Raw genomic sequence first — 23,757 nt, forward strand, 5'->3', positions numbered from 1 at the left:
TTGCCCCCCCCCCCCCCATCACTCCAGCGCTGGACCAGCAAGAAGGGCTGGATCAAACCTGCACCGAGGCCCTGATTAGGTGATTTAATTAGATGGCGGTTTTGTCTTTAATCACGGTGGAGCCACGGAAAAGAGTATTTGTTGTGCCCTGCCGGCTCTTTCTGAGAAACATCCGTGAAATCACCGCAAGCACTTTGCAGGTGCTTCTTTTTTCTTTCTTTTTCGGTTACCGCTGATCATGTTGCCGCAGATCTGTGCCGAGTGGGCGAGGGGACAGTGCTTGGTGGCTGTCCTCGATATCCAGCAAAATAGACTGAAATTCAGGAAAAACAAATCTCGGTGAGCATCCCAGCATGCTGGGGCCGCTGAGGGAAGGAGCTGGTCCAGGACTCGTTATCCACCCATGGGCGAGAGGGTCCCCAGCCTGGCATCCCCAGGGACATGTGTGCTTGGGAGAAGGAGATAAAGGTCACGAGGTTGTTGCTGGTCCCATCGCCTCCCCTTCGCCTTTCCTTTCCGACAGCGTTTCTTTTCCTATAGCTGTTCTCTCCCTGCCTCTTTGCGATGGGGTAGATGCTGTTGGTGGGCATCACCACGGCTGGGTTTGCTTCGTCTCCCCCCCCCAAGGCTGCCGTGTTCCTGCTGTGATGGAGCCTGAGCTTGGGGCTGGTCTGGTCTTCGCCATCTACGGGCTGTGGCTGGATGAACATGTGCAAACATGCCTGTCACCGGCCACGTGTCTCCCACGGGTCCCCAGGGTCAGCAGCCCTCAACTGCAGCGAGCGATTGGGCTGTTTAGTTTGGGGCAGGGGGGAATATAGTGAGATGCTGAGCTGTAAGGCTTATATGCAACTCAGTGGCCTGCATGCAAACGCGATGCATGTTGACAGTGGAGTCGCAGCACCTCTGAGCCCTCCAAAGCCACCTCACTGTGAGCAGCCGATATCTGTGAGCAGCCCAGGACCACTCCTCCTCTTCCTCTTGCAGAGGCGCGACGGATATCTGCCTGGGACGATGCGTGACGGGGTGGAAGGCCCGTTTTGAGGAAGAGGATGAATGGAAGGAGAAAAGGCACATGAGAAGGATGGCAAGGTAAGGGGAGGCTTTGCCTGGGTGCTGGGTGGGGGCAGCGGGAAGGAACTGCTCACCCATGGTGGGAGCAAGAACCTCGGAGCCCGCAGGAAAGTCCCCGGCAGTTGCAGAGCTGGTTGTGGTGATGGAAGGACATGTGGTGGCCATGTGAATACCAGAAGCATTTGTCATACCTCTGCAGAATAAATACAGACAGTGCTGCCTGGGGAAAATAACAGGTTTTGGTGTGGCCAGGCACAGAATGCGAGGAGGTGGAGGATACCTGATAGAGATCCCGCCGGGAGGCAATCACAGGCTTTTGGCTAATTCCTGTATAGTCGTTAGCAGAGAAGATGTCACTGAGCGCTGAAGAAAGGGACTCTTTGGCAAGTCTGGCTCATGCCTCCATAGCTGCAGGCGTGTCCTCCAATGGCACAGGTAGGGAACCAGGCTGCCTGCAGCGACGAGGGGGCTTGCCCGGGCTGGGGAGATCCCGGAGCACGTGTCCTACCGATCTGTGGGAAGATGTGCCCAGTTAACGCCCTTGCCGGCTTGTCCCCAGGTAGCTGGGTCCAGCTGGAGCATCCCCGCCCTCACAGCAGGACCAGACGGCATCGCACGTACTGCCGTTTTCTCTTTAGCCTCCTCGGAGATGCCCGTGACTGGCGTGCCTGAGCATACAGATGCGGGAAGAGCCCATCTCGTTATCATCTTATCGCATCCAGTCGAGTCCTCGAGGGGATTAAGACCGTGCATTATGCTGTCTTTGGGATAAGGCTGCAATTTCTCAGGTGGCCTGGGCTGGTGCCTGGTGAAATCGCATCGGTGTTGCTGCAGATGTTGAATAACAGGGTGACCAGGCTAGAAGCTTCTCTCAGTCCAGGCTTTGTATTTTTTCCCTGTGAAATACCTTTGCCCCTGCACTCTGTAGAAGCTGCATTTGATGGAAAGAGCAGGAAAATAGCTGAGCTATAAATAACATATTCAAAACCAGGCAGGGACCTGTGAGAAGTGAGGATGGTGTCTCTGTCTGTGATGTGGGCTTGGAGGAACGATTTTACCGGCAGCAGATGTTAAAAGGTTTCCCTTTGTGCTGGAGGTGGTTCAGGGTGGAGGAAATTAAATCCCTGAACTGAAAACAGTGATTTGATGACAAAATTTTGTCTCTTGCATCCTTGATGGCAAGGTCTCATAGGGACACTGGGGTAGTTTTTCTTCTGCCCGATGTTAATGAGGGCTGGCAGGGCCCTGCTAACAGCCTGGGGAAGCTGTTCTTGAACCCGGCTGTCCGTCAGTGCCCAGACCTGCTCCCCGCGTCGGGTCTGCCCCAGCGCTCCCGGGAGATGTCACACAGCAGACACGAAGGGATGTCCCCAGCAGGAGTGGCAGCCCCAGGCTCAGCTGGAGGAGGAGCAGCAGCACGGGGGGAGCTGTAGCTTTAACCCCATCCCTGCCTCAGTTTCCCCAGTTGCAAGGTGGGAGCAGCAACAGCCTTCCCCAAACCCGGTGAGTTGCAGTGAAGCTGTTGGGGCCAGTGCTCGGCTGGCAAGGTACGAAACACAAGATGCTAAGCTCTGCTTTCCAGGCTGATCACTAAGCTCAGCTTCAGTAAGGCAGGCAGCAGCGATGTGCCAGCGTGGCTGCCGGCTCCCCTCCCTGCCCCGCAGCACCTGGACGGCCACTGTGTCCTCACTTTCCGAGCCAGTGGGTTGGGAAGAAGGGACAAACCCCAGCATTTTCACAGTCCTGGTAGGACTGGGGGGAAAAGGGGTGACTTGGGGTGCAGCAGGATCACACAGCTCCCAGGCACGTCCTGCAGCCTTAGCGCTTGCTGGTGCCTCAGTTTCCCCATCTGCAGCATTCAGTGGGCCTCTGGTCCTGGGATGGGGAGATGTACACCCTGCAGAAATCCTCCATGCACAGCTGGGAGGTTGTTTCTGGGTTAGAAGGTGACCTCTTCCATTAGCAGCAGGGACGCTTTTTCTTCCTGAATTAGATAGTGGTTTGGAGGTATTCCAGGGCCGACATCATTCTGCCTGATAGCGCTGGGTTTGCTCCGGCAGCGAGATCCTGCCCGAGCGAGATGGGGCTGCAGATGCGGAAATCTGCCGGCACCCCGCATCTCCCCGGCCGTGCACAGCTGGATCATGCCGACTGCTGCATCAAAGCACTCCCATAGCTGCGGATGGGACATTGCGGGGGTCCCCTGTGTAGGCACCGAGTCCCTGCCCATGCCTGTTCCCTGCACGCAGGCTGAACATTATAAATCTGGAGGTGAAGGAAATCCCCATCCTGTCCGAATCAGAAATGCTCAAATTCTCTTTCCGGACCTTCCCCGCCAGCGGTTTGTGGTGCAACCGGTGGCGTTATCAGTGCCGTGCAAGCACCGGGTGTTTGTGCATCCAGGATGCGATTTCAAAGCTGGCCCCAGATGTTGGCAGTGACATTGGGCAGGACTGCTATCTGCCTAAAGCCAGAAGAGCATCGTGGTTTCCAGCCCGTTCCTGGGGACCGAGGTGCACCGGGAGCTGTCGCACGGCCGTGGCCACCTCTCCTCCAGTCGCTGCCCGTCCGGGGCTGCCTCGAGCCCTGGCTAACGTGACAAGGGCAGTGTTGTCAGCGATGCCACCACGTGCTTTAACATCCTCCGCAAACTAGCAACAGCCAAGAGATTTGCCAGAGTCGGGACATTTTTGGAAAGGCTAATTAAAGCCCATTTTCACCCTGTGCCTCTTGGTGAGCAAAAGCATTTAGCGGTGACCTCAGAGTGATTGAATTTGTACTTGAGCTTTCTGTTTCACCTCTAAAAAATGGGATTGCTCCATAAACTCGTTAGTGAAAGTAACTCCCGATGCCTTGGCTCCTGACCAGGATGGGCCCCGCCAAGTCCGGCTGGGCTCTGCTCTCCTCCCGCTGCATTTTGCTTGGACAAGGGGGACCTCTGAATACACACGATGGAGAAATTCGGGATCACTCCAGGCTATGTTTTCAGGGACAAATCCACCCTGGGGTAACTGTGCTGATGCCAAGGAGCCCAGCTGAGCTTGGCTGCTGGTGTTTTGGGTTGCACAAGGGCAACGGCCCTCCCTCACTGCTGTCCCTTTCCACCTTGGAGGTGACAGTGGCTCCTCTGTGGCCACCAGCCGGTTCCTGCTTGCTCTTCTCTGCTGCACATCTGGCCTCCAAACCACTGATCTTTCCCTTTTTCCTCTTCCCTGCCCAGCTGCACCCCATGACAACCTCACGCACGATGTTTTATGGGTCCTCCTCCACCATGGCTCCACCATCCAAGAACCGGCTGAAGCGCCAGAGCTGGATTTTCTCCCAGGTCTTGTACCGGACGCTGAGCTACAAGGACCGGAGCTCAGCCTCTGCTTCCCTGGCAGCCAGTGAAGATGACCCAGCTGAGCTCTCCACCCAGCTCTCAGCCCCCGGCGTCCTGAAGATCTTTGGGGGCAACATCTGCGCGGGCACCAACTACAAGAGCGTGCTGGCGACGGGCAGCTCGGGTGCGCGGGAGCTGGTGAAGGAAGCCCTGGAGCGCTACGGGCTGAGCCAGCTCAGTGCCGGGCAGTATGCCCTGTGCGATGTCATCGGGAGGTTCGAGGGCCCTGAGAAACGGTGGCAGATGGAGGGGCTGAGGATCCTGGGTGACCACGAGAAGCCGCTGCTCATCCAGGACCTCTGGAAGCCCAGGGAGGGCTTCTCGCGGCGGCTGGAGCTGCGCAAGAGGGCGGAGCTGGAGGAGCTGGCAGCCAGGGACGTGGACACCACCACCGCAGGTCAGAGCCAGGCGCGAGGCAGGGAGAGGGTCCGGGGGGCTGCGGTCCCCCCCGAGCTGCACCCCACACCAGTAGCTTTTGCCTGTGTTTTGGGCACGGGGTGGTGGTGCAAGTGCTGGGGGGGAGGAGAGCTGTGTTTTAGCTGCAAAGCTCTTGGGTAGAGTTGGTACTCAGTGCTCTCTGCATAAATTTGGTATCTGTCACCTCAAATATTTACCCCAGCCAGTCTAGGGGTCCATAGCAAATCCCCATGTGCAGCTGGGCAGCAGCAGGCAAGACCATCGGCGTTGCCCGCTCTTCCAGCATCACGTGAACCAGCATCACGGCATCCCACGCCTCGGTGCAGCTTTCTGCCTGGCAGAGCACTGTCCCACTCCCTTGCACCCCCTGCCCCATCTCCCCGCGGGCATCCCCCAGGCCAAGGCACCCCGGGCAAATCTGTAGGAGCAATTAAACAAAATGAAAAGCTAATGAAAAGAGAGCAATGTAGGGCAGGAGAGTCCACCCTGGAGGTGCCTGATCTAGTCCAGGGCTGGCAGGAGGAGATAAGTGCATCATTAGGAACCAGCAGGTTAGTAAGTGACCCCAGCCCAGAGTAATGAAGTTTCCCTCCTTCCACCCTCAGCTAAAAGCCCTGCGAGGATGAGGGCAGAAAGGTTTAAAATCAGGTTTTTAATTGCATGATGCCCTTGATGGGTCTGACGTGCTGATGGAGGGGTCTGGATCAGGCTCAGGTGGTGTCAGCCAGGGGGGTTTTGCTGGGATGGGCACCGAGTGGTTCCTCACGCCTGTGGAAAAAAGTTGTGATTGTCAAAAATAACCTAACGATGATGCAGGATTACCCCAGGCACTCGGCAAAGGAGAGCCAAGGTTCCCCCACCCGCAGTGGAATAAATGGCCCAACCTGTCCCACGCCAGCGGGTCAGGGCTCCTTTCCCATCTGCTTTAATGAGGGCTGGAAGGAGCCCAGGCACACGGCGCAAAGGAAACCAGCCGTGGGCGTTTCGGGGGAGAGCAGATGCTGCGGGGGTCCCACCAGCTGCAATTTGCAATTGTGATTTTGCCTGGGTGCCCCAAAATCTGAGCGTAGAGTTTGCAGCTTTGGGGCTTGCTTGTGTTCTGGGCAGGTCCCCATCAGCGTAGGGAGGCGGGGATGGGCTCACCTCCTGCCTTGAAATGGGAAGGCTGGAGGAGCAGTGGAAAACAGCCCCCAGCCCTCGTATTAACGCTGTGCAGGGTGGTCCATTGGCACCCGATGGTGAGACAGGGCTCCCTCCATCCCTTGCCGTGTCCAGTCCTTGTGTCTGCTCAGGGAGGGGACACTACAGAATCGGTCCCAGCTCGCTGCACATGTGATGCAAATGGAGAGAAAGGAGCTCGAGCCAGGGAGGGAGTTGCAAAGGTAGATGATCTGCTCTTCTCTTCGGCTTTTTCTCCAGCTGGGATCAGAGAGCTGTTAAGCACTTTGGGAGAGCGGTGACTAAAAACAGCTGCTTTTGAACAGAGGAAAGGACAAGAGCAAGTGCAACGGTTATAGCGCACGGTGAGGAGGGCCACGTGGCAGCTTTCTGCCTGAGCCCAAGGTCACATCAACTCTTGGCCTCAAATACTCCCCTTCAGATGCAGGAAGCAGCGTTCCCACCCACGACCTGGATTCTGGGTGGGCTGGCAGCCGTGGGGAGGGTAAGACTCCCATGCTGGCCAGGGGAGAGGCGGGCTCCAGGCTGCCCGGCGTGGGAGCAGGCAGCGCCGTGCTGGCCTGGGCTCAGCACCCTCTGGTGATTTCCGATGGAGGAGCAGTTCCTGACCGGATCGCGTGCCCTAGATCTGGAAATAAGCCCGTTATGATTTTGATGTAGATATCACTTCATTTGTTTCAGCACTCCTGGGTGGGGTGGTGGAAAGTCTCATTTTTTAACCTTCGGGCATTTTCCATAGCTGACCAACTTCTTCCGAGACAGAAAACCTACACCCACGTTTGTTTAGGCTGTCTGCTCTGTGGACTACACAGCCCTTATTTGTCTTACCCGTTAAAATCTCACTCCTGCAGCCCTTTCTTTCGGTGGCACCAGGGGCTCTGTCACCAGCCTCACCCTGTGCTGGTGGCACTGCCCAGAGGGATGCTGCGGGGCTGGGACCACACTTTCCTACCCCATCCACAAGCTGCCGGGGATGGATGGGAGTGACGCAGCATATCTGGGGGAGGCATCTGCTTCCCCCTCATCCAGCACCCCAAAAAGGCACAAAACTCCTGGTGCGATGGGGACTGACTGTGAGTGCCCTCCACCGGGGTCACCCTTGTCACCAGCCTCGAGCTGGCAGAGGTCCCCTTGCCGAGCATCAGCTGCCTGCCCAGGGTGGTGGGGCATTGATGTGGAAAATGCAGCATCTGTGCAAAAATAAAGGGACTTTGGGCTTGTAGCTCCCTGGGAAAAAAAAGCACAAGGATGCTGCAAAGCAGGATCCCCAGGGAAATACCTGCAGGGCCCTTCCCCACGCAGAGCATCACTGGGGCGGCAGGGCTGGGACCACTGGTGTCGCGCAAGCTGGTGCATCACTGCCCACCCTGCTGCTGAGCTGGTGGCTGGGGGAAAGGCTCCACACCCATCCATGACCTGTTAGCAAATAGCTTAAGAGTTTTATCTGCTCAGTTACCCATTATCCTAATTAGTTTATTAGCTGCTTCTCACTGGAGAGGAAAGCACTCACTCCTCATGCCACTAATTAGCAGCACATGTAGAGCATCGCTGCAGTAAACGAGGCTGACGCCCTCTCTCACCGCTACCCCTGGCCCTGCTGCTTTTGGGGAGCGACGAGGCAGCGGTTAGGGAGCATCCGGGGAAAACACCGGCAAACTGGAGCGTGCTGGGAGGGAGATGCAGCACTTGGCATCTTTATGGCATTCATCTTCTAGACCAGCCCCATTTTGCACCATGTCCAAAGCTTGCTGGGACTTTCCTGGGAGCCTGGAGGCTGAATCACGTGCACATCTCGAGAAACTTAGGAGTTAAGGCTATTATATTAAAAGTTGCTCTGCCAGGTACCTCTGAGGATCTGGCTTTGATATACCTTAGCACGACTGCATCCAGGGAGAACTCCCTGCAGGGTCTGCCTAGCAATTACATTAGGAAGGACTAGCCCGGCGTTAGCCCCTCCTGGGTAAATTCAAAGCATTTCTTCTTTCCTGGGGCCTGTGGAGTTATTTATTGCTTGATTTATTTCTCAGCCAGGAAAAGGGAACCTCTTTCCTAGGCTGAAAAGGAGGCAGATCCCAGCCAAGATCCCAGGCACCACAACTGGCAGGATTCCCCCCGGGATGCAGAATGGGTTTAGAGGCAGCAGCTCGGCAGGGGCTGGCCAGGGGGGTGCGCGGTGCCCCTGCCCGGGGTGCCCAGCTCTCCCTAAGGGACAGGGTGCGATCCTGCCCCGTTCCCATCTGCATCACCATGTGGCTTCAGCAGCTGCCAGCTCTGCCTCGGCCACGCTGTGTTGGGGATGCTCACGCAGCGTTTCGGGTGGGATAACCTGCACACGCTCAGGAGGAGAAAACAGTACCAGAGGACTGAAAAAAAAAAAATCCGTTTTATGGAGGGACTTTGTTATGCTCAGGAAAAGAGCTGTGTTTATCTTTCCAGTGCAGCTCTGGGGTTAGCGGGGAGCCTGTGACGGGGGCTCTATCGGCACTAAAAAAGCAGCTTTTTCCTACACAAAATAAATACAGAAGCTTCCTTTCCCCTAGATAAGGGACTGGTGATGGCGTGTCTCTCCGGGTGGTGGGACCCCAGTCCCGGCAGCCCCCGCTCCCTCCCGGTGCAATATGCTCCAGCAATAGCTGCTCCCCAGATCCGGCCCCTCTCCCCTCTGCACCCACATGCCAGGCTGGGACCTGCATCACCCCAGACGTCCTTCATCCCTTTGGCCCGTTTCCATGCTGTGGGTTGGGGATGGGGCTCCTGGGGGGAGCCAAGGCCTCCTGCAGACATATCTGGGGTGGCCTTTGGCATCGCCAGCAGCATGACTTGGGCTGTGCTCCCGCCCGGGCAGGCTTGTTGCACCTCCTGGATTTCACATCTGCGGGGCGCAGGCGTCCCATGCTGTGCCGCTGGCTGTGATGGGGACGTGAGCAGGGCCGATTGCCTTTTTAAGAAGGATGCGGGGCACTGGACTGCTCAGGGCGGCTTGGCCATGCCTTGCCCTAATCCCAAGGCATGTAAACAGCAGGGGTTATTTTCTCCCTCTCCCACCCCCCTCCCCATTCCCATCTCTTTCATTTTCCCAGCAAAGGAGCACTCATTTAAAACAAACAAACATTCCTCACCAAATAAGGCAGATGACATTTTTTTTGGGTCTGAGCTTGTGAGTGTCCCTTTAAGCAGCCCTGGGCACCAGCTCTCCACTCCGCTGTCCCCAAATCCTGCTGGCTGTCCCCACATCCTGCTGGCCGAAGCCTGCTTGCTAGTCGGCCGAGCCGTGAGCGGGGCTCTGGCTCTGTGCTGCACCGATGCTGCTGCAGTGCTGCTCCCACAAGCAAATCCTTTAGGGTTTTTTTTTTTTTTCCCCCTCTCTTTGTACTCCCTGAATGCCAGCGACCTGCTCCCAGGAGGCTGCCCACCCCAGGTACGAGCATCGCCGATCGGACCCACAACTTCTTATTTCTCCTGCAGAGCTCGAGCCACGCTTGCAGCACGGAGGGGCCTGCGGGGACCCTCCCAGGGCTGGGGACACCACATGGGGGGCTGCTTTTGCAGCTCGGCCAGGCCTATTCATTCGCTCCAGCTCCCCATTTGTCTTGCGGACAGCTCTGCCCGAATTGATGCTTGGGAGAAGTTAATTACAGCTTGCTCCTGCGGCAGGCAGGCGGGCGGGCAGGCAAGGCGGGCAGGCAGGCAGGCTCCACTGCAGCTCGCAGCTCCCATGCCTGGCTGATGCTCAGGGGGACCGGGGGGGCTCCCCGCAGCTCCCGCTTGCTGCTGGCCACCGAGTGCGGAAGGCCCGAAAGCAGCATCCAGGCTCTTTTTTTTGCAGCGACTGAGCTAAATTTCTTTTTAGCACAGATTTCCTCGCCCCCCCCTCCCCCCCCAGTCCTGGCAGCGTGGCCGGGGGTGTGTGTGGATGCTGCGGACGCTCAGCCCAGCCCAGCTGCCCCCCGGTCAGTGGGGTTTGGGGGCTGGGGAGGACTGGGGCACCCCCTTTTCGATGATGGCGTTGGGGCACAAAACTCCCCGCTTTGGTGTCCTGGCGTCACCCTTCGGGGAGGGCAGGGGACCAGGAGACATCAGCCCAGGGAGGGTGCGTGGTCCCGGGGCGGGGGCTTTCAGCTGCTCCATCCCCGCTCCCGCGCTGCAGCATCCCTCCAGACGGGGGGTGCTGCGGCCGCGGGGGTCCCAGGAGGTGGCGGGGGCTGAACGCCGCTCTCCCCCCCCCCCCCCCCCCCCCCCCCCATGCAGGCATCAACGCCCAAGCGCGGAAGCTGCAGCGGCACCGGGCGCGGGGGGGCCCGGCGGCCGCCGGCGGGGGCTGAGCGGCGCGACCCCCCCCCGGCCCTGCGGCGCAGCCTCAGCGAGACCAGCCTGGGCAACCCGGCCTCGGCGTGCCGGGGCCGGGGCCGGGGCCGGGGCCGGGGCCGGGGAGCGGCTCCAGCGGCACTGCTCCACCCTGCCCGGGAGCCCGGCGGCGGCGCGGAGCGGCGGCAGCATGCGGTACTCCCTCTACCGTCCCCGCACCTCCTGCTCCTGCAGGGCTACAGCCAGCAGCATGTAAGCACCGCGCCGCCTTCCCGCTCACCCCCCCTGCACCTCCCCGGCACCCCCCCGCTTTCCTCCCACCCCCCCAAGCCCGGGGAAGGGGGCTGCTTGCATGGCCGGAGCTGCTGGGGCGGGGGGGGGGGGGGGGGGGGGGGGGGGGGTGGCGCGGAAGAGCATCCTTTAGAAAACGAGCGGTGCCAGCTTGGGACTTTGCAGCCTTGTCCCCAAGCGCGGGGGGCGCGGAGCTGGGACGCGCGACCTCCAGTCAAAGCCCCAGAGGGGCACGGGGAAAACCCCCGGAGCAGCGTCTCTGCCCTGGCACAAGGGGAGCCCCGGTGTTGCGGGTGATGGCTGAGCTGCCCCGTCCCCTGTCTGGCTGCTTCGTTAGCGGCAAATGTAATGAGAGGCAGGAAGGAGACAGCGCGTCCGGGAGCCCCTGCTCCCCAGCGCTGGACACGCTTGGAGAACTGGAAAGAACTGGGATGGCTCCTGTAGTTAATGGCTACTTCGTCCCCGCTGGGTATCTGGCTGTTCCAAGCTTTCCGGCAGGGAGACACTGGCACTGCAGCCCTCACCTGTCTGCAGCCATCCCGTTAGTACAGCTGGGGAAACTGAGGCAGGGGGTGGTTACATGAGCCGCCTCAGGGCGTGCGGGCAGGCTGGGGGAGAAGGCAGGGGCAGGGAGCGGCTGCTCGGCCCGGGGTCCCACCATCCTTCCCCGGGCAGGGGGATGCAGGCATCGCTGCAGTCTGGGGGGAGAAGGTAGGAAGGAAAAGCAGCTGCGAGAAAGGGGGGGTGAGAGGTGGAGGGAGGGCTCCTTCTGCCCAAAGCAGCCCCATTTACTTCATGCCCAAAGTTATTGTGCCCATTTATTAGCGTGCCCAAAGCAGGGATCGCTGCTGTCCTGCTCGGCAGCGAGGAAAATAGAGAGAAACGTGGCTCTGCTGTGCAAAGGTGCAGCAGGCGGGTGGGCGGTGGGGGGGTGGCGGGCGGCTGCAGCACCCACCGCACTGCAGGGAGAAGGGTCCCTTCTCCCCCACTCCCTGGTTCATACCACATCTCCCCGCTTGGCAGGACAGCTTGGTTTACCTGCTAAACCGCGAGCAGCACACGGTGGGCCAGAGGACGCAGGCAAGCAAGCCCAGCATCAGCCTGTCGGCCCCCGACATCCTGCCCCTGCACTGCACCATCAGGAAGCTCCGACCTTCCCGGCATCGGTGGGAGGAGAAGCTGGTGCTGGAGCCCATCGCCGGCGCCGGCATCTGCATCAACTTCACCGAGGTGGCCCGGACAGTTGTGCTGCAGCACGGGGACCTCCTCTCCCTTGGTCTCTACTACCTGCTCCTCTACAAGGACCCCATGAAGGCGCAGCCGCTGCCGGCGCAGACCCTGCTGAGGCTACGAGCTCTGCACCCTGCCGTCCCCGAGGGTCCCCTCGTCTGCGGGGCGTGTGGCAGCCTGCTGAAGGAGAGGGACCCTGCCACCAAAAAGCGGGGCCTATCACCCATCGGCGGCCCCAGGGCGCCCCGCAGAAAGCTGCTGCTGGAGTTCGAGCCGGTGGCCGAGGACATGCTTCTGCGACGCATCATGACCCTGATCGAGCCGGGGGGGGACGACCACAAGCTGACACCCGCCTTCCTGCTCTGCCTCTGCATCCAGCACTCGGCCACCAGCTTCGAGCCGGGCGACTTCGGGCAGCTGCTGCTCAAAGTGGCCAAAATGATCCAGAGGACAGTGTGGGTCAGTCGGTGGTGGGACAGGGGTGTTGGTGGGGTGGGGATGTTGCTGGACCCCCCTGGGGTCTTCCCCCAGCCCAGTGCCTGGCAGCAGCGAGTGCTGGTTGGGGTGATGCTCATGCTGCCCCATCCAGCTGGTTTTCATTTTGCTTTCCCCTTCTCTCCCTGCCCAGGAGCGGACGCGGGAGCTGGCTGAGAAGCAGTCCCAGCAGTAAGTGCAGCCCGCCACCCCTCCTCATTTTGCCCTGAAACGGGGAGAATTCAAACCAGTTCTTCTTCCACAAGCAAGGGGACCCCATGGCTGGTTATAACCACCCTCCTAGCACCAATGCACGCTGTGTTTTCCTGCTCAATCCCACGCATTCGCCTCTCTGGTCCTTTTACCACGGTGCCTGCAAGGACCCTGCTTGGGAATGTGTGGGGCTGGAAATACAGGAGTGCTCGGGGGAGAATAGGACCTGCAGCAGCTCTGGAATCTTCTCCAATCCAAGACCAGGCCAAGGCTTTGCACATGTGGCTTCAGCATCCCCGAGGGACATAGCAGGGATGGCCCCGGTGTGGGGTCTCACCCCGTTCATGCTGAAGACCCCCCTGCGGAGCGAGGACGGGGCTGGCTTTGGATGTGTGCATCCAGGGATGGTGGCACATGGTGTCCTGGGGTGGGGAGCACCTCTCTGGGGCCGTCACAGTTGTGCAGGTGGCTGGCTCCCGGTGGGGTGCGAGGCCAGCTTCCCAGCCATTTCCAAAATCCAGGCTCCAAAGCAGCATCTGGAGAAACTGTTGGTGCTCGCTGTTGAGCTCTCCTTCAGGACAAGCTCAGAGGATGCTTCCCAGGCCTTTCCTATAACAGGAAAAAGCCATTCAGCAGTTGAGAAACTTCCCAGATGCTTTTTATTTATTTTGTTTTATTTTTGAACAGCCCAGCGCAGGCAGGCTGGGTTTAACCGTCCAGAGCTGGCAGGAATAGCACATACTTCTCGGGGAGAGCTGCTTTTCAGCCACAAGTATTTACTGCAGTTCAGCTGTATTAGGGGGAGTCCCCCCCCTTGAAAAGTGGCACCTCACAAAGGCTAGGTGGCCTTTGGCCAGCCCAGTCCCCGCAGGGTCCCCTTCACTGTCCCGCAGAGCAAGAACCACCAGATTTTTCCTTGCAAAGGGTCTTCCTAAGGGGGTGCTGGGCTTGGGAGTAGGGGGGGTGCAAATGCTCTCCTGGCATTGCCCCAGGCTGGCTGTTTTCTCCCCAAAAGCTTGAGTGGGGATGCTGAGGAGCAGCAGCTGTAACGCCCGCTGTGTCTCCCCAGCCAGGACCCTGCCACCCTGTCCCGCTTCACCATCACGGACCTTCTCCCGGACTTGCAGCACATCCTCTTCTGGATGGCCAACGCCATCGAGGTCCTCTACTTCGTTCAGCAGAAATCGCCCACCTACATCCAGAGCATGGAGGAGGAGCTGGATGTCAGAGGTAGGCCTGGACGCAGCACCCTGCTTGCTTCTCCGGCCAAAGCAACTTTGCTCTGCTAATCCCCAGTCTCAAGCAGTGGTCAGTGCCCCCGAGATACTCCTTTAACCCCCTGTAATCCTCATCAGCAGGGACGTCTCCACGGTGCAGGCTGGGATAGTCTGTGCGGGAGGAGCAGCTTCGTGTCGTGCTGTGGTGCTGCTCGGCTTCGGGGCCAGGTTGTGTTTTGTTCGCAGCCGAGCCTCCCCTTTCCACCACGGCAGCTTGTGGTTAATGCCCCGGGGGTGGCTTTCTGTCCCCCGGCTGCTGCGAGGGCACCTGGATTTGCAGGCAGCCCTGCAGAATTGCTCACTGGTGAGCCCTTGTTAATGCCAGCAAAAAATTAAGGATAAAAAGGGAAAAGGGATTAAATCAGCCTCAGAAACCTTCTGGTCTATGCAGCAAGTTAAAATGTTCGTAGGGCAGACAGGCTGTTGGAAGGAGGGGTGCAGCCCTGGGCTGCCTGCGGGGCAGAGGCCACCATGCTGCAGCGCCGGGCTGTGCTGCCAGCGGCGTTGTGAGCTGTGGGAGATGGCAGGTGGGTGCTCGGGCACGAGGAGCCTCTTTGCCCCTGTTAAGGGATGCCATGGTGGTGGTGCCAGCCCGTGAGCACTAATAACCCTCACCCCGGGCATCTGGGGAGCGGTGAATTCGGCCTGCCTTGCTGCTGCAGGCTTGCTCCCCCATCCTCCTCTCCGCCCCGTAGGCTCCAAGGAATCTCTGTTCTCCTCGACCATCACAGCCAGCGAGGAGGCGATGACGGTGCTGGAGGAGGTGATCATGTACACATTCCAGCAGTGCGTCTACTACATCTCCAAGGTACGTGCTCCCTGGGGAGGATGGCAGTGTCCCATGGGGCCAGCAAGAGCATCCCCAGCAGCTCTTGGGCTGCGCAGGAGGTTTTTTTAAACTTTTACTCTTTGGCAGTTGCATCACGCCAAGGTGTTTTCCTTTGGGCTGAAGAGCCCCGATTTTTGGTCACAGCCCAGGAAAAGTATTGAGTTACTGCGGCGTGTTTCTCTGCCTGCAGTGCAGCGGCTCAGGGGAGGCATTTGGGGAGAGCTGCTTGGCTCCGGCCAGCGCGGCATAATGGTGCGATTCAGGGCGCAATGGAAAGGGGCCCCTGGACCGTCGCCGTTGGACCGCGAGAGCCGGGCGGCATCGGGAGCGGGGAACAGAGCGGGCAGTGTGAGGCAGGAGAAAGGCTGTTGTGTGCAGGATGGCCCTGCCTGCCTGCTGGCGTCGGCACGCGGGGACGCAGGGGTTGCTCCTGTGCCACTCTGCCGGAGCAGCACCCTCCGCCCCAGCACCCTCGCCTCCTCCTTAGCCTCGGCAGAGATGGGTACTAGGTGCTGCTCTCCCATTTAAGCAATAGGGAAAGCTCATCCCCATCGGTCCCGGTTTTTCTTTCACCCTCGTGCCCAGCTGATCGGCCACTGCCCTGGTTCAGATCAGTTTTCAGATCCCTTTAGCTGAGCTGTCCCACGCCGTCACCTCCAGCTGCTAAAAGCGTGAGACACATTCTTCTTGTTTTTTTTTTAAACACTTGCGCAACACCGGAGCGCACGGAGGCAGGGGGGTAAGCAAGATCAGCCCCTTGCTGGAGCAGCGCCAGCGGGGTTTGCTCGGCTTGCGGAGGTGAGGGGGTCGGAAAGGTTTGGCTCATGCAAAAAAAAAAGAAACCGAATCAGTCCTGCTGTGAACTTGCTGCTCTCCCTGCAGTGTCTGTATGTGTCGCTCCCTGCCCTGCTGGAGTGTAACCCCTTCCAGAACGAGTGCCGGGAGAGCTGGCGGGTGTCCCCGCCGCTGCCCGAGGAGCTCCGCAGGGTCGTGCTCATCTACCAGGCGGCGCTGGACCTGCTCCGCCAGTACGAAGTGCACCCGGAGATCACCTCCCAGATGTTCGCCTACCTATTCTTCTTCTCCAACACCCTGCTCTTCAACCAGCTCCTGGATAAGGGTCAGTCCTCCTCGAACACCCAGCCCGGACTAGGTAACCTGTAGGGGACCGGCCCTTTGGGAGACCCTCCAGTCCATCCCAGTGCCACCTCGGGGGGGGTACAGGAGGGAGGGGGCTTCAGGCAGCTTGAGGGGGTTGGAGATGGGCAGGTCTCAGCACTGTTATGGGGAGGCCAAGCACAGACCCAACTGCTGTCTCCAGGGTCCCCATTCCCAGGAGGGGTTTAACCCCACAAGTGCCCCATCCTCACTCCCTGCAAGAGAGGGTTTTTGAGGCTCCTTTTGAGCCTGAGCAGAGGAGGCTGAGAGCAGTTTGGAGGGGCAGCTCATTAACAAACTACTGCAGCCTGCTTTGTAACCGAGGTGCTCGTTAGCCCTCATTAACACAACAGCCCCATTGCCTGCTGTTAGTGCCAGGTGAGGTCCAGCCACCACCAGGAGTTACAGCTATAGGATGCTGGGGACCTTAACCTGGATTTATTTTGCTGCCCTGGGGCAGCTCTACCCCTGGGGCAGGGGCTGGGCTCCAGCCAAAGGATGGGGGTACCGGGGGGCTGTTCCCTGACACGTGCTGATGGATGCTCTGCCTCCGCAGGCTCCTCTCTCGGCAGCTTCCACTGGTCGCAGGGGGTGAAGCTGCAGGCCAGCGTGCGGCTGCTCCTGGAGTGGCTGCGTGGTGCTGGCTTCGAGCAGCTCGCCCAGCAGTTCTTCGCCAAACTCACCAGCGTGGCCAACCTGCTGGCCATGCCTGGCTCCCAGCTGGTCCAGGTGAGGGGCGCCCGGCTGGGGGCTTGCAGCGTCGGGATGGGCATGGGCAGGAGAGACCCTGCTTAGGGTTTGGGGGTCCCTGCAGTGATATGTCCCTTATTCTGCAACCTGTCACCAGCTGCCCCTTCCCAGGGTGATGGGTCCGTGGGTGGGCAGTACCGAGGAGGGGATGCTCAGGCTCACTCCATCTTGCCCAGCCTTTCCCTCCCATCCCCCTCGCGAGCCCCTGCTCCTCTCAGAAAGCAGCTCCTCACCTCTGCCGTTCGCCCCGTGCTTTGTCTCCTCACTCAGATGACCTGGCCGTCCCTGCGAGCCGAGTTCCCGGCGCTGAGCCCCGCACAGCTCCACCGGGTGCTGAGCCAGTGCCAGGTGGTGATGGGTGTGGGCTGCATTGCAGCGTGGCAGCCCGTCGAGGAGGAGAGCCCGGCCACCTTCCAGCCCGGTGAGCCCCTGGCTTTGCGCTCAACGCTGCTCCGGTCATCGTGCTCTGGTCACCTGCAGGCTCCCTCCAAGGTTTTTATGTATAAACCAAACGGGCAATTCCCTTCCCCTCCCTGGGGCTCCTGTAGTAACTGCAGCGATCAGGAATAACCATGGCCCCACGATTCAGATATTGCAAAGGATGCAAAGCACACTCAGAAAGGCTTGGGGCTCTTTCTGCATTCCTAAGTGAGGGATGCTGTTGCCTCGCAGCTCACCGTGTTCCTGGTCCCGGCTGGGAGACCACATGTGGCCGAAAGCCGGGAGGCAGGCAAAGGATGCAGCCCGGGCCAGTGCTAGCCTCCCTCCCTCCGCCTTTCAGATGAGATGCTGGAGTCCTTCGACAACCACCCGCCCATCATCCTGCCCAGCGGGGGCTTCAAAGTGGACCTGGAGGTGGAGACATTGGACGACAACATCTACCGGCACCTCCTTTACATCCGCCACTTCCTCTGGAGCCTGCAGAGCAAGAGCCCCCACACCAGTGAGGGGCCAGGCTCAGCACCCCCACAGGTAGCCTGTACCCCACAGAGGGGCTGTTCCTCTCCTGGGTGGGCAGGAGGGTCTTGGGTCCCTCTGGAGACCCCTCTGAGCCCAGTACCAAGGGCTTGCTGCCCTCGCCTGCGGCCCGGAGCTGCAGCGATGCCCTCATGTAGAGTTGCTGGAAGGATTAGTGCTGCTAATCCCCCAGCCTGGGGGGGGTGCGGGAAGGTGAGCTGGAAGGACAGGCTCATCCCAGCAATCTCATTAGTAGGGAGGAGGGAGGAAGGGGAGGTATCTGCAGGTAGCACTCCCCTTCTCCCTGTGTGTTCCCCAGTCCTCCCTGCCCTGTGCCTTGCCTGTCCCCATGTAGCCAGGCAGGCTTGCACAAAAGCACTAATTAGCTAATGCCTATAAAGCACAGGGGGGGCGAGACGTGCTGCGGTTGCTAAGCTCAACTGCCATTCCTCTCCAGCTCCCTGGGGAGGACGTCCCTCCAGCAGGTCCCCTTCTCCTCTCCTGCCCTGTCCCTATCAACTGCAGCACCCACAGGCACCGCTACCTCCTCCCATCACCCTGGGGCCACATCACCCGGCTCTGGGGCCACAGGAGGAGTCGTGCTCCCCCAGCGTCCCCCTCCAATGAGATCCCCCAGCAGGGACATGACCAGGAGTCCGCCTCCTGGCTGGCTGTGAGCATCCCCAGCACGGCCCTGGCCACAAAACTGGGGTGTGGGAGCTGTGCTGGGAAGCCAGGACAAGCCCTGGCGGTGTCCGAATTGCCAAGGCTTTGGCTGGAGCCGGCAGCTGTCCTGCCTGCAAAGCAGACAGCGTGGTGGGGTGCAGGTAGGGTGTGAAAAGCACACGCAGGGGATCCCACAGAGCATTTTTCTCCTTCTTAAGAAAGAGGCATGCATGACGCCAGATGTCCTGGAGGTGAGCGAGAGCCTGGCTGCTGCCCTGGGGGGCACCATCACCCAGGAGGACTACTGCTCCCCGGGGGGCTGCGCTGAGCCAGAGGGGAGCCCCCAGCTCTGCCTGGCCACCAACGGCTGCCCCTGCGAGCGCCCTGCCGGCGAGCCGCAGCTCCAGGAGAAGCTGAAGCAGCTGCAGCTGGGCAGGGGTCCGGCCCCCAAAGCTGGCACGGCGCCCTCAGACCCCTCCTGCCTGCTGACACCACCCACCACCCCCCTGAATTTCGACTCTGGGAGCCTGGAGTCCCCGCAGGGCACCGGCAAGGGGCTGCAGGACCCCCGGAGGAACGGGATGAACGGCACCAAAGGCAGCTCTCCTGAAGGTATCAAAAGCTGGCGCTGCCCTGCTTTGGGGGTGCAGGATTGGGGCACGAAGGTGTTTGCTGCCATTCTCCTGTGCAGCCCTCCCCGTACACACGGTTCCTGCGGGGACTTGTCAGTGCTTGGACAAGGCAGGTGAGAGCAAATGAAGCATCTCATCCAGCTCCTGCCCTGGCAGAAAACCAGCCAGGGGCTACCCGAAGTCAGCTTTGATGGGGTTTTGGGGGGCAGCTTTCTGTGGGAGGTTGTGAGGCTGGGTTTGGGCGATGCCAGAGTGGCATCTGGTCTCTCTGTTGCCAGGATGCTCGCCGACCCCCTATGACTACCCCACGCCAGAGTCTTCCAGCCGCAGCTCTGCCACCGATGACTTCTGCTACGTCTTTGTGGTGGAGCTGGAGAGAGGACCCATCGGGCTGGGGATGGGGCTGATCGACGGCTTGGTGAGTTCTCACCGATCGCAGGACAGGGCTGATGCTCCTCCAAATAGCTGCAGTGGGACATGTGGGACATGTTTTATACCCCAAGAAGAGCCAGCAAAGAAGCTAATGGCTTCCCACGGGAGCTAGGCTGCATCTCCTGGGGAAAATGAGGCGGAGTGATCTCTCGGGAGGAGCAGATCTCTGCTCCTGTGTCTCTCTGCCTTGCACACAAAGTTTATCACAGCTGTCCTGCAGCTGGAGAGAGCAAACAGGCTTGGCGCTCTTGTGGAAGGAAAATGACTCAGCCGAGGTCTCTCCTCCACACTTCAGCGGGTGGCAAGGGAAGCGGAGGGGAGCAGGGAGGCTCACGGGGTGTCAGAACAGCTCTGCCAGCGATGGCACTCATTGCATAAGGCGGCATTGCAATCTGGCTTAGTATGGTGGATCATCTTACTAAGTGGCCTTTCACAGCCGTGCATTAGTCAGTAGGAAACAGGGCATCACTGCGCCCCGGGGACAGCCGTGAGCAAAGAGCTCCCATCCCAAGACAGCTGCAGGTTAACGATGCTTTACTCTTAATTAAACTGAACAAGAAAAGATTGCCCCTACCTCTCCTTTCTGTGTATAAACTGATACAAAACTGAAGGCTGACGTTTCCTTCCTGACACTGTCCCCAGCACCCATCCATCACATTCCCCAGCACCTCCAGGGTCCCGCCTGGCATCAGGCACCCGCCTGGCTGTGCGCTGTCACCCTGCCTGAGGAGCTCAGCCCTTTGGGACCACAAACCTTTTGTGTCCCCTCCGCCCTGGCTGGTTGCTCACCACCTTTCCCTGCCAACAGCACACTCCTCTCTGCTCCCCGGGGATCTACATCCGCACCCTGATCGAGGACAGCCCCGCGGCCGATGATGGCAGGCTCTCCATTGGGGACCGCATCCTGGCTGTCAATGGCACCAGTCTCATTGGGGCAGACTACCAAAGGTGAGTCACCCCTTGCTGCAGGGCCCGGTCCGGTATCGGCACTGTGGGGGTTAATGCTCAAGTCTAGGTTTTCAGCTGTTTTGCAGCAAAGAGCTGCGCAGGGTCTCCGAGCGCCTGGTGCTACGGTCCCGGCCAACAACGCAGAGGATGCTGCGGTATGGGCAAGCCGCAGAGAGAAGGCAACTTGTGCAGGACACTGGAAAGGGGGGAAGGCAGCTAGGTGGAAGGGTTTGGAAGAGGGATCAGGGAGCAAAAGCTGGAGAGCACATTTGGGAAATAAATGAGAGCCCCAGAGGTGGGTCTCAGCAATGCAGAGCTCCTCCAGCCCATCCCACCCCAGGCTTCCTTGCAAAGTGGGATGGAGCAGCTTGCACCCTGCCTGGCTGTCCGAGGCAGAGCCCAGGTGCCCACAGGGCAGAGCAGCTCAGGGCTCGTTTGCCCTCGTCCTGGCAGCACTCGCATGGAGGCCAGGCTCCCTGTAAAGCTACAGGCAGAAGAGAAACAGACCCTGCTTGTAACACTGAGCAGGCACAAAGCAGAGAGTGGGGGGGTGTTCTAGCAAATAGGGGGGTGTTTTGCAAATGTCCATGAACTGGCAGGCTCCTGGGGGGCTGCCAGCCTGCGGGGAACAAGAATTCACCTCTCTCCCTGTTGCTGCTCTCTGCAGTGCGGTAGACCTCATCCGCTCCGGAGGGAAGAAGCTGCGGTTTCTGGTTGCCAAGTCAGACATGGAAATAGCCAAAAAAATCGGTTCCAGCTCCTCTTCCTCCTAGTTATTGTGGTACGAAGGTCCTTCTGCAGCAGCTTGCAAGTGCAGCTCTGGCTAAGGCTGCCCTCAGGGAGCCTGGAGTGCAAGAAGGAAGACCAGGACTCCATAGCCCTTGATTTGCTTTTCGACACCTTGCCCCTGCACTGCAGCAGATGAAAGGACATGCAAGGGTGGTGCATGCTTCTCCCACTGCACTGGCTGGGAGCATCGTTCCTGATCAATTGCCCAGCCTCATCTTACACCCTGTGTCGTCCTTCTCAGGAGCTTTCCTGTTCCTTCGTCCCCTCTGGCAGGGGACAGGAAGGGGATGCTCCCCCCACGGGGACTGTAGGCAGGCTTCTCTGTTCCTCTAGGCTGACAGCTCTGCGTGATCTCTCACGCTGGCAGGCAGAAGGCTTGAAACACCTTTGGGATTTAAAGATTAGCATGTGGGGCAGGTCTGGGCTTCGCTGTAGCAGTGGCCATCTGAGGTGCTGGCACATCAGGCTGGAAAAGGGTGCCCAGCTCTGGGGGTGGTAAAGGCAGCACAAGCAGGAGCAGGATTCCAAGCAGGGTGCATTGCTAAGAGTTAAGTAAGTTCCCTGGTGCCATACCCTAAGTCAGGTGCCTTTCTGCTGCTGGGCTACAATCACACTGCCCCCAGCCCTGCTTCGGGATTGGAAGCAGCTGCAGCAAAGGGCTGACACCACCAGCAGTTCCCTGTGAATCCTGGGGGGAGCCCCTTGAAGAAAAGGACTCTCTCGCCCTTGCTCATGCAGCAGATTTATTGCCTGGCTCTGGCACCATGATCCTGGCAGAAGGCCCCCAGCCTGACCCAGCAGCACGGGGCACTCACAGCAGAGAATTTCCCCACGCGGGAGCTGTTGCCCTTTCCAAGGGGCTACGGCCAGGTTAGTGCTTCTGTGCCTGCCCCTGGTCCCTGCGAGCTGGGAACGGTGGGTTTGTGCTACCAGGAACCTGGGCGAGCCTGGCAGTGTGCGGTCCCAGACCCCAGGTGTGGCTGACACTAGCCCAGGCAGACAAACGACATCTTGGCACCGTGTCCTAGTCCTCTCCCTCCAGCTTTGCCAGGCCATTGTAAGGCCACCCTGTTTCCTGCCCAGCTCAGAGCATCTCAGAAGTGCGTGCTGCTGACGTGCCGACGCGTGATGATGGGCAGCAAAGGCTCCCTTTGGAAGGTCAGTCTTGAACGTCCCAGAAACAGCTCTGCTATCTGCTGCCAACAACGGTGTCAGCAGAGCAGAGCTGGCAGCTCCACCGTGCGGCTGGCCGGTCCCCTGCACACCCGGCCTCCTGCCTGCTAAGTCCTCTCTGTGCTTTTAGCAACATTAACGGGATAAACCCGACCTGATTTCCACATATAGACAGATACCGAGACCTAGTTTAGCCGAACCCTATTAAAACAGCCTGCCGCAAAGCCCTACATCACACCCTGCACTTAAACCAGCATGGTCTAGGCTCTGGCAGCAAATCGGATATTCACATGGCATCTCACAACAAGAGTTTCTCCAACCATTGTGATGCTAAAAAAGGGATGCTTAACAGGGTTGGCCTTAATTAAACCTCAGATACTTCACTGCTGTAGTTTTGGTTTCTGTGCTTAATCTTGCACTTTGCAGGAGAGAGATGTCAGAATAATCCACGCAGGGGAAACACTCCACTACTGGATTTCAGCGCAGCCTGGTTTGCCTTTTCTAGGGCAAGACAGACCTTCACTGAGACACTAGTGCCTTTGCTTCTCTGCTAGGCCATGCTCATGCCAACTGGCCTGGGGTGCCGCCCCAGCAGGGGCTGGGAGCAATGCATCCCTCCTGCCACTGACTCAGCTGTACCAGGCAAGTGAGCAAAGGCTCAGGGCCCCACAGGGCTCCTGGTGATTCACTTGACTTTGAATCAAGTAGGTATGTCGGCCCGTCATCCTCCACCGAGCTCAGCAGGTTTGTAGGGCAGGAAATGGGCTGCCTAGAGCCCCTGGGCAAACTGCATGCACTCCTTACTCCCCTCTGCCCGGGAGCCAGTGCTTGGGGGAGGCTTGGTTTGCACTAGACAGTACTGGGCTGCACCCTGGCAAGTTCCAGCGGTATCAACACAGCCCTCTGCTCCCCACTGAGCCTGACTCTCCAGGCACCCCTGGAGGTGGGAAACAGCCCCAGAGCTGTATGTTGCTCACAGTGCAGTCACGTATTGAAATGGACTGTAAATAAACGCAGCTATTTACTAGTGTGCATGAGGGCTTGCTTCTCCTGGGAGGAGCAGTGGGACGTATTTACTTCCCCCATTTGTTAATACTGTACAGCTCGAATGTGTATAAACTTCTCATACAGATACAGAACACAGCATGGCGCCTGTTTGACACGGGGCTGATGTATGTTAAGAAATGCTCTTGGTGTCAACAATAAACTGGATCAATAAATCTCTCTAAGCTCCCGTCTGGTAGCTGTCTCTTGGATCTCCACGTGTTCACTCTGATGGTAAGACAGAAGAGCAGTGAGGGCTTGCAGCAGACTTAATGGAGTCACTTCTGCTTTCTCCACCTTGCACAGGCCTTTGCTTGGCTGATCTGCTGCAAGCCAAGGCAATAAGAGAAGCATGTGCATAGCCAGGGTGTAGCGAGGGCAAAGGAGGGGGAGGAAACATTCAGAGGAGGGGAGGGAAGAAGTACTTCTCCAAAGGGGCATGGTATGCTGGCAGGTTATTAACACATGCACTCACCCTGCTGCCACATTCACACAAATCCACTGGGATTTTCAATCCATACTGGCCAGGGAGAGATA

At 59.1% G+C, this 23,757-nt stretch overlaps 1 protein-coding gene across 1 annotated transcript; it reads left to right on the forward strand.

The window, feature by feature from the left end:
• The first annotated feature begins 992 nt into the window (after window positions 1–992).
• On the forward strand, window positions 993–23,432 carry RADIL (Rap associating with DIL domain). The gene is given in 16 exon segments (XM_076350636.1): window positions 993–1,092; window positions 4,295–4,853; window positions 10,301–10,356; window positions 10,358–10,609; window positions 11,672–12,337; window positions 12,507–12,544; window positions 13,635–13,795; window positions 14,538–14,650; window positions 15,554–15,791; window positions 16,386–16,558; window positions 16,850–17,000; window positions 17,361–17,551; window positions 18,421–18,814; window positions 19,113–19,252; window positions 20,075–20,214; window positions 20,882–23,432. Coding segments are annotated over 16 exon segments (3,414 nt in total). The 5' UTR covers window positions 993–1,056; the 3' UTR covers window positions 20,988–23,432.
• Window positions 23,433–23,757: the final 325 nt, after the last annotated feature.

The sequence above is a fragment of the Aptenodytes patagonicus genome, chromosome 13, assembly GCF_965638725.1.
Source record: "Aptenodytes patagonicus chromosome 13, bAptPat1.pri.cur, whole genome shotgun sequence".
Classification (NCBI taxonomy): domain Eukaryota; kingdom Metazoa; phylum Chordata; class Aves; order Sphenisciformes; family Spheniscidae; genus Aptenodytes; species Aptenodytes patagonicus.